Raw genomic sequence first — 13,609 nt, 5'->3', positions numbered from 1 at the left:
TGTTGCCGATATTGAGCTGTAAAGGTAAAGGTCCATTTGTGACCGACTCTGGGGTTGTGGTGCTCATCTCGCTTTGTTCGCCGAGGGAGCCGGCGTACAGCTCCCTCGGCCAACACATTTGGAGTTCCCCCAAATGTGCTGATACCTGCCTGGAGTGCTGCAATAAGCATTATTTGAGTTTTGCCTCTGGATAATTGACGTTAATGAATATATGCAAAGGCCTTGTGAGGCAATAAGTACCAATTAGGTCAAGTAAAGGGAAAAGAAAATATAAGACTGGGGAAACGGGCTGAATTAGCAGGAGGTTTTTTGCTAGCATAGCACTGATGCCACTCACGAAGAGTATAATGTGAGGTAGGAGATCGTATTAGCATTCATTTTCACCACCAGCAAATTATTTGATAGGGGACCTTCACTGGAGTTAGATGAAATTATTATACATACATCATGTAGTATAATTTATATTAGAGTAGAGTAGATTGTTGCATATGGGACGCAGGTGGTGCTGTGGGTTAAACTACTGTGCCGCTTGGACTTGCTGATCAAAAGGTCAGCAATTCGAATCCCTGCGACAGGGTGAGCTCCCATTGCTCGTTCCCTGCTCCTGCCAACCTAGCAGTTTGAAAGCATGCTAGTGCAAGTAGATAAATAGGTACCACTCCAGCGGGAAGGTAAACGGCATTTCTGTGCACTGCTCTGGTTCGCCAGAAGCGGTTTCGTCATGTTGGCCACATGACCCGGAAAAGCTGTCTGCGGACAAACGCCGGTTCCTCAGCCTGTAGAGCGAGATGAGCGCCGCAACCCTAGAGTCATCCGTGACTGGACCTAACGGTCAGGGGTACCTTTACCTTTACTAGATTGTTGCATACAAGCCCACACACCCCTCTAGTAATGCATGCTGCCTTGAGGTTCTTTTTGGAAGGGTGGGATAAAAATGGAATAAATAGGTAAAATGACTTGAAATGTACGTACAGACTCATGTATGAAGGCTATCATAGAATCATAGAATTGGAAGGGACACTGAGGATCATCTAGTCCAGGCATGTCCAACCAGTCGATCGCGATCTACCAGTCGATCGCGGGGCAACCCTGGTTGATCCTAGTTGATTGTGTGTTCCTGATTGATCATCCCCCGCCCCCCCAAAAAGCTGAACAACTTTTGTTATGTACTGAAGTTCTCACCCTGGCCACCAGGGTATTGTGTACAGTGGTACTTCAGGTTAAGAACTTAATTTGTTCTGGAGGTCCGTTCTTAACCTGAAACTGTTCTTAACCTGAGGTACCACTTTAGCTAATGGGGCCTCCCGCTGCCATGCAATTTCTGTTCTTATCCTGAAGCAAAGTTCTTAACCCTTTCTGGGTTAGTGGAGTCTGTAACCTGAAGCGTCTGTAAACTGAAGCGTCTGTAACCTGAGGTACCACTGTATATAGTTTTCACTCAGGTCCACGTAAGTTAATTTAGGCGGGAAACCCTGGGTTGTTGTTAATAACTTTGGTCAATCCAATGGGCAGATCACTGCCAGTTGTTTTTTTATAGTGGGAATAGATCGCAGTCTCTTGGGAGTTGGACATGCCTGACTAGTCCAACTCTCTGCAATGCAGGAATATGCAGCTGGCTGATCCTGCAACCTTGGTGTTATCAGCACCACGCTCTAACCGACCAAGCTATCCAACCGACTGATTAACAGCACAAGAAGAATGGGACGACAGAGGACGAGATCCTGAAGCTGAGGCTCCAATACTTTGGCCACCTCATGAGAAGAGAAGACTCCCTGGAAAAGACCCTGATGTTGGGAAAGATGGGGGGCACAAGGAGAAGGGGACGACAGAGGACGAGATGGTTGGACAGTGTTCTCAAAGCAACCAGCATGAGATTGACCAAACTGGAAGTGGCAGTGGAAGACAGGAGTGCCTGGCGTGCTCTGGTCCATGGAGTCATGAAGAGTCAGACACGACTAAACGACTAAACAACAACAACAGTCGCAATGACTACATGCTGCAGATGTTGCTAGACTACAACTCCCATCAGCCCCAGGCAGCACATATAGTCCAACAGCATGGACGCAAGGTCCATGAAGTCTGGCCTAATACAACTGGGTCAGACTGCCTAGTTCAGGAGTAGCCAACTGATTCTGTTTGACTACAACTCCCATCAACCCTGACTATTGGCCATGCTGGCTAGGGCTGATGGGAAGCAGAGTCCCACAATGCCTGGAAACCACATGACTGGTTACTCATGGCTTACGTCACAATAAACCTGTTAGTCTTTATAAAGTGCTGTGATATTATTTGCTGCTTTTGCTGCAAGAGATTTGCATTGCTACCCCTCTGGAAGATATAATGATGCGTGCATCGAGGAACATTTATGTGTGAATGAACTTCCATGTTTGCTTCTATGTATGAAATCACATCAAGAACATAAGGACGTAATATGAGCCTGCGGGATCAGGCCAACGGCCCATCGAGGACGTCAATTTATATGCAGTCTGTCACAGCACAATATTGCTATGAGTTTGGGAGAGGGGAAGATTTGCCATAAACTCACAAAATAAGCTAAGTTTCGTCAATTAACACTAAGCCAAGCACTCTTTTGTTCAGTTTAGGATCACAGCTTACTGGAAAACAGAGCAAGGAGAGGCTTGTCAGAGCATGTCAGTGTACCATCCTGCAGACAGACAGGAGTCGAAGAAGATAAAAAGTCCCCATTACAATGGTACCTCTGGTTATGTACTTAATTCGTTCCTGAGGTCCGTTCTTAACCTGAAACTGTTCTTAACCTGAAGCACTACTTTAGCTAATGGGGCCTCCTGCTGCCGGAGCACAATTTCTGTTCTCATCCTGAAGCAAAGTTCTTAACCTGAGGTACTATTTCTGGGTTAGCGGAGTCTGAACCTGAAGCGTCTGTACCCTGAAGCGTCTGTACCCTGAAGCGTATGTAACCCGAGGTACCACTGTATAACACTTTTGCACCGTCCTTTTCATACAGTACGAACGGCTGGGGGGGGGGGGAATCGCCCAAATTTACAAATAAAGCGCTCTCTTCATTTAGCTCGAGGGACAAACAACACTAAGTCACAGGGGCCTTCAAAGCCTGGCAAGAGGCTTGTCGCCATGGCAACCCCACACCACAGGCCCTTTTTTGGCCAGCTGGCTCAAGTTCTCTGGCCTGTGCCCTCATCAGCCCCAAATTGCTGCCTGGGAGGGGCACGGCTTTGTCCATTACCTCCTGTCTGACTAGTTGGAATGTGAGTGGGCAGGGCTGAGGTGAGCGCACTTTGGCTGCCTCTCGTTTGAGTTGCACACACACACACAAAAACACACAAATGTCTTTCGTGAAGCGAGCTGCCTGCCTTCTAACCAGCCTAATCTTCTGGCGTTTGTTTTTAGCAGAAGCGGCTACCAGGACGTACTACCTTGGAATTGTGGAGGAGAACTGGGACTATGCACCGAGTGGCGAGAATTTGATCACAGGACAAAATCTCACGGAGGATGAGTAAGTCAAAGCAGGAATCCCTGCTGGCGTCTTCTGAGTTTCTACGGTCGCTTTTAAAGTAGTTAATTCACACTCGCCCACATGATGCATATTGGGCTCAGTGCTTTCCAAGTTGTTTGCTTGTGTGTTTGTTTCCTCCAAAGAAGCATGTCTGGGCAATGAAACAAGTTTTCGAAGCGACCTTAAAATGCATCAGAAAGCAGCATAGGCTGGTTCAAACGGCAATGCGAGCGGTTTTTTTAGGCTGCCCATCGTTTCACAGTTGCAATGTGCATTTAAGGCGCACTGCTACAGGTCTGCACACTTAGCAATTAAATTAAATTAAATTCCAAGGGATTTGGAGGGGAGTCAAGACCTGTGCTGTGGTCCTTTTGTAATAACGCAAACTTTCCTAAGCTTCAGTACCACAGTGCAACTGCCATTCAACTGCATTTGACTTAGACGCCCCAAGATGATTATGTATTTATGGTTGAGCTATCGTACTTGTATCGGGAGGAGTAAAGATTGCAATCTAAACATGCTTACTAAGAAGTAAGTCCCAATGAACTCAGGGTGGTGCTTTTCAGACTATTTTCGGGCGGGAGCTTCGGTCCTCACAATGGCTGCGCTTTTCTTCAAAGCAGCTTCCATTTGATTTAAAGACAGAAGCCCAAATCGAACTGTGGTGCAGAAATTTTAGGCAGTGGCTGCGCATGCGCACATGATAGCACATGCGCAGACAACATCAGTGAGTTGGAGTTTGATGCGGGTAAAGAAATCAGGTAATGTGAAGATATCTCTGCCCCCTCTCTGGTCTGACTTGAAACACAGCGGAAGTGGGAGTTGACTTTGCTGCGTTTCAAGCCGCTAATGTGTTGAAGTGGGCCTTGAACTGGGGCCCTGCTGATCCCCACACACATTCACACCCCAAATATAGATTTCTGAGAAGGGTCTTTGGTGTAGGCCAGGCATGTCCAAAATCCGTTTCGGGGGGCTAATCCGGCATGCTGGTTGGTTTAATCCACCCCCTGTGATAGTTTATTAGTTTATTTCCTGGGGTAAAATCCTTAAAAACCCTCAACTACCTCAATCCTAAAAAAACCCCTCAATAACTTCAATCATTAAAAAAAGCTCAACAACTTTAGTCAGCCCTTCACTTCATCAAATCTGGCCCTCTTTGAAAAAAGTTTGGACACCACTGGTGTAAGCAGAGAGAAGGGGGCATTTGCATGGCGATTCACATGTGACAATTCTTCAGAATTCTTTGGAATGCAGGCATAAATCTCTGGGACAGAAAGAGAACCATTTTTGAGAGATTAAGGTCACTACCAGACAACCTATGTACCGATCATTTATCCTAATCTGTTTGCAGAATGTTAGGGAGCTTAGATGATACGAGCTTTTAAAGCATTTATTTTGACAAGCAAGCATCACCCCACTCTCTCCAGTGCCTTTCCGCCATCACTTTCCTTATCACAGAAAGTCAGATTTGGGCTTGGGGGCGGTTGTTGCCCAAGAGCACCAAGTCAACTTTAGTTGTGCAACGTGAGTCTAGAAGCACCCAATGCTGGCATTCTACAGACGATCTTCTGGTAAGCTACATTAAAGTAAATGGGACTTGCTTGTGAGTCAGTAAGCATGTATATGCTTGCACAGGAAAAATTGAAAAGCTCCTATTATCAATGCATAAAGGAGATGCACACTTTATGAAACGTTTATTGATTGCCAGGCATCTGATGTTTTTGATGTATTCAGAGCCTGCTGTGGCCTTCAAGCTTTGTGCAGAAATAATGACTTCTACATAGGCTTGCGTGTTTGCAAGTAACCTTGTAGACAAAATCATTGGAAGGCTCAGGTTTTATAACACCGATGAAATGTGGCTTCATCTGAGTGGTTTGAGATGGATAAACAGAACAATTTGTATACGTGATGGTAGAAGCTTTTCTGCAATTATATGGATCTGCACTAAATTTTCAGTGCTTAAATTTTCTCTTCAAAAGGCTTCAAAAGTTGAATTTCTAAGTTTATTTTAACTCTTCGTTGCATGTTAAAATGTTGTTGCATAGTGTTTGCTTCTGGTTTTTCATGACCAATAGGGTTTGCAGTGCAGGACGTAGCAAATTCTTAGAATTCCAAAACACTAGCCACAGTCCTTTGCAGACATTCCCCTGATCAAATGTAGACCTGACAAGTCTACTCACGCTCCCTTCCAGATTAGTGTTTTATTGTAGGTGTATTCTGCAACATGTTTAGGGTTGCCATACGTCCGGAATTTCCCGGACATAGCCAGGATTCGGCCGTCAGAAACAGTGTCCGGGCAGAAATCGCTGGAATGTCCATGAAAATCCAGACGTATGGCAACCCATGTCGGAAGTGTAGATTTTGGCGAATTTCCTTTAAAATAGCTCAGAAACTTAATGTGTTGTTGTTTTTTCAGATTTTGCAAATATAGTTAAACAACTTGGCCAAAAAAAAAAGCTGAACAACTTTTGTGTCCAGATTTTCACTTTTTGAAATACAGTGGTACCTCGGGTAACATATGTTTCAGGTTACATACGCTTCAGGTTACAGACTCCGCTAACCCAGAAATAGTACCTCAGGTTAAGAACTTTGCTTCAGGATGAGAACAGAAATCGTGCTCTGGTGGTGCGGCGGCAGCAGGAGGCCCCATTAGCTAAAGTGGTACCTCAGGTTAAGAACAGTTTCAGGTTAAGAACGGACCTCGGAATGAATTAAGTACTTAACCCGAGGTACCACTTGTTATGTACTGAAGTTCTCACAGCAGGGGGATACTGTAGATGGTTTTCACTCAGGTCCACATATGCAAATAAGGGATTGAAAGTGACATTCAGTGATTGGATAGTTACAGAAAATGGTTACTGTTGCGTTCTAGTGGAGCTCTATATAAGCAGGGTGGCTAAACCCTTCAGTTCAGTTCTGTTCTGGCCTGTGAATAAACAAGAGCTGTTTGAAGAATCGCTGTGTCGTCTGATATGTTCACCCACAACTTAACACCACTGTATGGCTACCCTAATTGTTGGCACAATGACAGTGTATTAGAGGTGGGGGGGGGGTGTTTCTGCTTTATTAGCTGTTGTGTGATGCTTCCCCTTATGCTACAACATAATTGCTATCCAGAGGGCAATTTGCAGAATGAAAAGTTACAAGATTACAGCAGGAAGTTAAAGGAAATGAAGCAGTATGGCTGCCCCAAAACCTTTTCAGGCACAGTGTTGAAAGTAGGATTGTGTCTTGGCAGAATCATGAGCACAAATCATTGTGAATGTGCAATAAAAAGGATGTATCGAGGGGCCCTTAATTAAGCAAGCTAAGCTACTGAAGTCAAAATTCCCAGCAAAGTCGGCTCTGCAATTGAATTGTGAACTAATTCATAATGGCCTCTTTTTCCACTCCACTAGCCAGTGTTTGTTTCCTACACCCTATGTATGGTTACAGCCCTGTAGGGCCGGGAGTTGCAAAAGAAATGCATGTGCCATGCAAAGGGCAAGGTACATATTGATGCTTGCTGGGTGTGGGGGGGGGGGGCTGAGAAGACAAACAAGAGATGGCTGCTGCTTCACAAGAGCTAGTTTACATTATGGGACAATGAAAGAAAAGTCATCACGAAATGGGGAAAACGGCTCCAAATATTCACTCTCAAGACCTAACTCAATGTTGCCAGTATTTCACATATTTTCTCTGTGCTGCTTATTAATGTTTAGTTGAAGTAGATGTGTAAAATGGTACAGTGGTACTTCGGGTTACATACTGTCAGGACTGCCGCTAGGTCCCAGCTCACAGAGGACCACCGCCCAGTGGATATTATATACAAAAGTCTTTATTGAAGTTTAGTTTCCATTTCCAAGCTCTGGGCACGCAGGCCCACGTCTTAACGCTAGACCGGCTAAGTCCCCTCTGACTCACTGCTCCACCCACACCAGTTTAAGATTCTAGCCCGGCTCCACCTCTTGCGCTGCTCTTTCCTGCGTTGGGTCCTTCTGCCCTCTGGGGTTCCCTCCTTCCTGGACTCCTCTGACGCGGAGCCTCCTGAGTCTTGCCCCTCCCTCCGGCGGGCTTTAGGACCTGGCTCCCTTCCCGGGCTCCCCGCTGTGCCGCGCTCCTGTACATTTGAACTTGGCGCGCGCGCCCAGCCGGTGACTTTCCTTCTGACCGTTTCCCCGCTTCCTGATGTGGGTGTTGCCAAACCTGACTCCTCTCCTCCCTCTGGTGGTGAGGACACTGGTCCCGACTCCTGGGACTCCCCCTCCCCACTGCGCTCTGGTGGAGACGCTGGCCCTGATCTCCAGCTGCTGTTCAGGGACTCCCCGCTGGCCCCTCCCTCTTGAGGTTTCTCCCTTGGAATCTCCCTTGCTCTGGCCACCGGCGCTCCCTTCTGTGAGTCCTCTGATTCGCTAGAGAGGCTTGTGGAATAACTCTGGCCACTGTCACTGCCTGCGCCCCCCTCGTACTCCTCCTCCTCACTCTCCATTTGCTCCCCCTCCTGTGTCTCTCCTTCTGAACCCCTGACACATACGCTTCAGGTTACAGACTCCGCTAACCCAGAAATAGTACCTCGGGTTAAGAACTTTGCTTCAGGATGAGAACAGAAATTGCGCGGCAGCAGCGGGAGGCCCCATTAGCTAAAGTGGTGCTTCAAGTTAAGAACAGTTTCAGGTTAAGAACGGACCTCCGGAACGAATTAAGTACTTAACCCGGGGTAAAAGTAAAGGTAAAGGGACCCCTGACCATTAGGTCCAGTCATGGCCGACTCTGGGGTTGCGGTGCTCATCTTGCTTTATTGGCTGAGGGAGCCGGCATACAGCTTCCGGATCATGTGGCCAGCATGACTAAGCCGCTTCTGGTGAACCAGAGCAGCACACGGAAATGCCGTTTACCTATCCGCCTGAGCAGTACCTATTTATCTATTTGCACTTTGGCGTGCTTTTGAACTGCTAGGTTGGCAGGAGCAGGGACCGAGCAATGGGAGCTCACCCTGTTCGGGGGATTCGAACCGCCAACCTTCTGATTGGCAAGTCCTAGGCTCTGTGGTTTAACCCACAGCGCCACCCGCGTCCCTTAACTCGAGGTACCACTGTATTATTATTATTATTCCAGTGGTACCTCTGGTTGCGAACGGGATCCGTTCCGGAGGCCTGTTCGCAACATGAAAAGAACGCAACCCACAGCGGCGCGTCTGCACACGCGCGGGTTGTGATTTGCCGCTTCTGCGCATGCGCGTGATGCCATTTTGTGCGTCTGCGCATGCGCGAGCAGCAACACCTGGAAGTAACCCTTTCTGGTACTTCCGGATCACCGCAGGACGTAACCTGAAAGAACGTAACATGAAGCGGACGTAACATGAGGTATGACTGTATTATTATTATTAGTGAAATGGTATCATGATGTCAGGAGCTGGGCAGAGGAGGAATGGTGGAGACCGCCTCCCCAGCTTGACCCTTCCAGGGAGGAGGAAGGTGAAGACAGCTTAGATTTACAACAGGGAGGTCACAGCTCAGGGGCAGATGAGGAGGAAAGTTGGAAAATAATGGTTATGAGATTATGTATTTATGTATTTATGGTTGAGCTATCGTACTTGTATCGGGAGGAGTAAAGATTGCAATCTAAACATGCTTACTAAGAAGTAAGTCCCAATGAACTCAGGGTGGTGCTTTTCAGACTATTTTCGGGCGGGAGCTTCGGTCCTCACAACGGCTGCGCTTTTCTTCAAAGCAGCTTCCATTTGATTTAAAGACAGAAGCCCAAATCGAACTGTGGTGCAGAAATTTTAGGCAGTGGCTGCGCATGCGCACATGATAGCACATGCGCAGACAACATCAGTGAGTTGGAGTTTGATGCGGGTAAAGAAATCAGGTAATGTGAAGATATCTCTGCCCCCTCTCTGGTCTGACTTGAAACACAGCGGAAGTGGGAGTTGACTTTGCTGCGTTTCAAGCCGCTAATGTGTTGAAGTGGGCCTTGAACTGGGGCCCTGCTGATCCCCACACACATTCACACCCCAAATATAGATTTCTGAGAAGGGTCTTTGGTGTAGGCCAGGCATGTCCAAAATCCGTTTCGGGGGGCTAATCCGGCATGCTGGTTGGTTTAATCCACCCCCTGTGATAGTTTATTAGTTTATTTCCTGGGGTAAAATCCTTAAAAACCCTCAACTACCTCAATCCTAAAAAAACCCCTCAATAACTTCAATCATTAAAAAAAGCTCAACAACTTTAGTCAGCCCTTCACTTCATCAAATCTGGCCCTCTTTGAAAAAAGTTTGGACACCACTGGTGTAAGCAGAGAGAAGGAGGCATTTGCATGGCGATTCACATGTGACAATTCTTCAGAATTCTTTGGAATGCAGGCATAAATCTCTGGGACAGAAAGAGAACCATTTTTGAGAGATTAAGGTCACTACCAGACAACCTATGTACCGATCATTTATCCTAATCTGTTTGCAGAATGTTAGGGAGCTTAGATGATACGAGCTTTTAAAGCATTTATTTTGACAAGCAAGCATCACCCCACTCTCCCCAGTGCCTTTCCGCCATCACTTTCCTTATCACAGAAAGTCAGATTTGGGCTTGGGGGCGGTTGTTGCCCAAGAGCACCAAGTCAACTTTAGTTGTGCAACGTGAGTCTAGAAGCACCCAATGCTGGCATTCTACAGACGATCTTCTGGTAAGCTACATTAAAGTAAATGGGACTTGCTTGTGAGTCAGTAAGCATGTATATGCTTGCACAGGAAAAATTGAAAAGCTCCTATTATCAATGCATAAAGGAGATGCACACTTTATGAAACGTTTATTGATTGCCAGGCATCTGATGTTTTTGATGTTTTCAGAGCCTGCTGTGGCCTTCAAGCTTTGTGCAGAAATAATGACTTCTACATAGGCTTGCGTGTTTGCAAGTAACCTTGTAGACAAAATCATTGGAAGGCTCAGGTTTTATAACACCGATGAAATGTGGCTTCATCTGAGTGGTTTGAGATGGATAAACAGAACAATTTGTATACGTGATGGTAGAAGCTTTTCTGCAATTATATGGATCTGCACTAAATTTTCAGTGCTTAAATTTTCTCTTCAAAAGGCTTCAAAAGTTGAATTTCTAAGTTTATTTTAACTCTTCGTTGCATGTTAAAATGTTGTTGCATAGTGTTTGCTTCTGGTTTTTCATGACCAATAGGGTTTGCAGTGCAGGACGTAGCAAATTCTTAGAATTCCAAAACACTAGCCACAGTCCTTTGCAGACATTCCCCTGATCAGATGTAGACCTGACAAGTCTACTCACGCTCCCTTCCAGATTAGTGTTTTATTGTAGGTGTATTCTGCAACATGTTTAGGGTTGCCATACGTCCGGAATTTCCCGGACATAGCCAGGATTCGGCCGTCAGAAACAGTGTCCGGGCAGAAATCGCTGGAATGTCCATGAAAATCCAGACGTATGGCAACCCATGTTGGAAGTGTAGATTTTGGCGAATTTCCTTTAAAATAGCTCAGAAAGCCCTAAACGGCCTCGGTCCAGTATACCTGAAGGAGCGTCTCCACCCCCATCGTTCTACCCGGACACTGAGGTCCAGCACCGAGGGCCTTCTGGCGGTTCCCTCACTGCAAGAAGTCAAGTTACAGGGAACCAGGCAGAGGGCCTTCTCGGTAGTGGCGCCCTCCCTGTGGAATGCCCTCCCACCAGATGTCAAAGAGAACAACAACTACCAGACTTTTAGAAGACATCTGAAGGCAGCCCTGTTTAGGGATGCTTTTAATGTTTGATGTATCATAGTATTTTAATATTCTTTTGGAAGCCGCCCAGAGTGGCTGGGGGGGCCCAGCCGGATGGGCGGGGTATAAATAATAAATTATTATTATTATTATTATTATTATTATTATTATTATTATTCAGAAACTTAATGTGTTGTTGTTTTTTCAGATTTTGCAAATATAGCTAAACACCTTGGCCAAAAAAAAAGCTGAACAACTTTTGTGTCCAGATTTTCACTTTTTGAAATACAGTGGTACCTCAGGTAACATATGTTTCAGGTTACATACGCTTCAGGTTACAGACTCCGCTAACCCAGAAATAGTACCTCAGGTTAAGAACTTTGCTTCAGGATGAGAACAGAAATCGTGCTCTGGTGGTGCGGCGGCAGCAGGAGGCCCCATTAGCTAAAGTGGTACCTCAGGTTAAGAACAGTTTCAGGTTAAGAACGGACCTCGGAATGAATTAAGTACTTAACCTGAGGTACCACTTGTTATGTACTGAAGTTCTCACAGCAGGGGGATACTGTAGATGGTTTTCACTCAGGTCCACATATGCAAATAAGGGATTGAAAAAGTGACATTCAGTGATTGGATAGTTACAGAAAATGGTTACTGTTGCGTTCTAGTGGAGCTCTATATAAGCAGGGTGGCTGAACCCTTCAGTTCAGTTCTGTTCTGGCCTGTGAATAAACAAGAGCTGTTTGAAGAATCGCTGTGTCGTCTGATATGTTCACCCACAACTTAACACCACTGTATGGCTACCCTAATTGTTGGCACAATGACAGTGTATTAGAGGTGGGGGGGGTGTTTCTGCTTTATTAGCTGTTGTGTGATGCTTCCCCTTATGCTACAACATAATTGCTATCCAGAGGGCAATTTGCAGAATGAAAAGTTACAAGATTACAGCAGGAAGTTAAAGGAAATGAAGCAGTATGGCTGCCCCAAAACCTTTTCAGGCACAGTGTTGAAAGTAGGATTGTGTCTTGGCAGAATCATGAGCACAAATCATTGTGAATGTGCAATAAAAAGGATGTATCGAGGGGCCCTTAATTAAGCAAGCTAAGCTACTGAAGTCAAAATTCCCAGCAAAGTCGGCTCTGCAATTGAATTGTGAACTAATTCATAATGGCCTCTTTTTCCACTCCACTAGCCAGTGTTTGTTTCCTACACCCTATGTATGGTTACAGCCCTGTAGGGCCGGGAGTTGCAAAAGAAATGCATGTGCCATGCAAAGGGCAAGGTACATATTGATGCTTGTTGGGTGGGGGGGGGGGGGCTGAGAAGACAAACAAGAGATGGCTGCTGCTTCACAAGATCTAGTTTACATTATGGGACAATGAAAGAAAAGTCATCACGAAATGGGGAAAACGGCTCCAAATATTCACTCTCAAGACCTAACTCAATGTTGCCAGCATTTCACATATTTTCTCTGTGCTGTTTATTAATGTTTAGTTGAAGTAGATGTGTAAAATGGTACAGTGGTACCTCGGGTTACATACGCTTCAGGTTACATACACTTCAGGTTACAGACTCTGCTAACCCAGAAATAGTACCTCGGGTTAAGAACTTTGCTTCAGGATGAGAACAGAAATTGCGCGGCAGCAGCGGGAGGCCCCATTAGCTAAAGTGGTGCTTCAAGTTAAGAACAGTTTCAGGTTAAGAACGGACCTCCGGAACGAATTAAGTACTTAACCCGGGGTAAAAGTAAAGGTAAAGGGACTCCTGACCATTAGGTCCAGTCATGGCCGACTCTGGGGTTGCGGCGCTCATCTTGCTTTATTGGCTGAGGGAGCCGGCATACAGCTTCTGGGTCATGTGGCCAGCATGACTAAGCCGCTTCTGGTGAACCAGAGCAGCACACGGAAACGCCGTTTACCTATCCGCCTGAGCAGTACCTATTTATCTATTTGCACTTTGGCGTGCTTTTGAACTGCTAGGTTGGCAGGAGCAGGGACCGAGCAACGGGAGCTCACCCTGTTGGGGGGATTCGAACAGCCAACCTTCTGATTGGCAAGTCCTAGGCTCTGTGGTTTAACCCACAGCGCCACCCACGTCCCTTAACTCGAGGTACCACTGTATTATTATTATTATTATTCCAGTGGTACCTCTGGTTGCGAACGGGATCCGTTCCGGAGGCCTGTTCGCAACATGAAAAGAACGCAACCCACAGCGGCGCGTCTGCACACGCGCGGGTTGTGATTTGCCGCTTCTGCGCATGCGCGTGATGCCATTTTGTGCGTCTGCGCATGCGCGAGCAGCAACACCTGGAAGTAACCCTTTCTGGTACTTCCGGATCACCGCAGGACGTAACCTGAAAGAACGTAACATGAATCGGACGTAACATGAGGTATGACTGTATTATTATTATTAGTGAAATGGT

The 13,609-nt window shown here is 46.2% G+C and overlaps 1 protein-coding gene across 4 annotated transcripts in view; it reads left to right on the top strand.

The window, feature by feature from the left end:
• The first annotated feature begins 3,180 nt into the window (after positions 1-3,180).
• Positions 3,181-13,609, top strand: part of HEPHL1 (hephaestin like 1) — a 56,158-nt gene continuing 45,729 nt past the window's right edge. For 3 of the 4 annotated variants that reach the window (XM_083736165.1, XM_083736164.1, XM_083736166.1), the window contains exon 1: positions 3,299-3,493. In XM_083736165.1, the coding sequence (XP_083592291.1) occupies positions 3,324-3,493 (170 nt within the window). In that variant the 5' untranslated portion in view covers positions 3,299-3,323. Of the gene's footprint in view, positions 3,265-3,298; positions 3,494-13,609 lie in introns of those variants that run through there. The other variant, XM_083736167.1, reaches the window with a different exon arrangement.

The sequence above is a fragment of the Podarcis gaigeae genome (genome assembly GCF_964106915.1).
Source record: "Podarcis gaigeae genome assembly, chromosome: 4".
Lineage (NCBI taxonomy): Eukaryota > Metazoa > Chordata > Lepidosauria > Squamata > Lacertidae > Podarcis > Podarcis gaigeae.
This window is presented reverse-complemented; position numbering and strand designations above follow the sequence as displayed.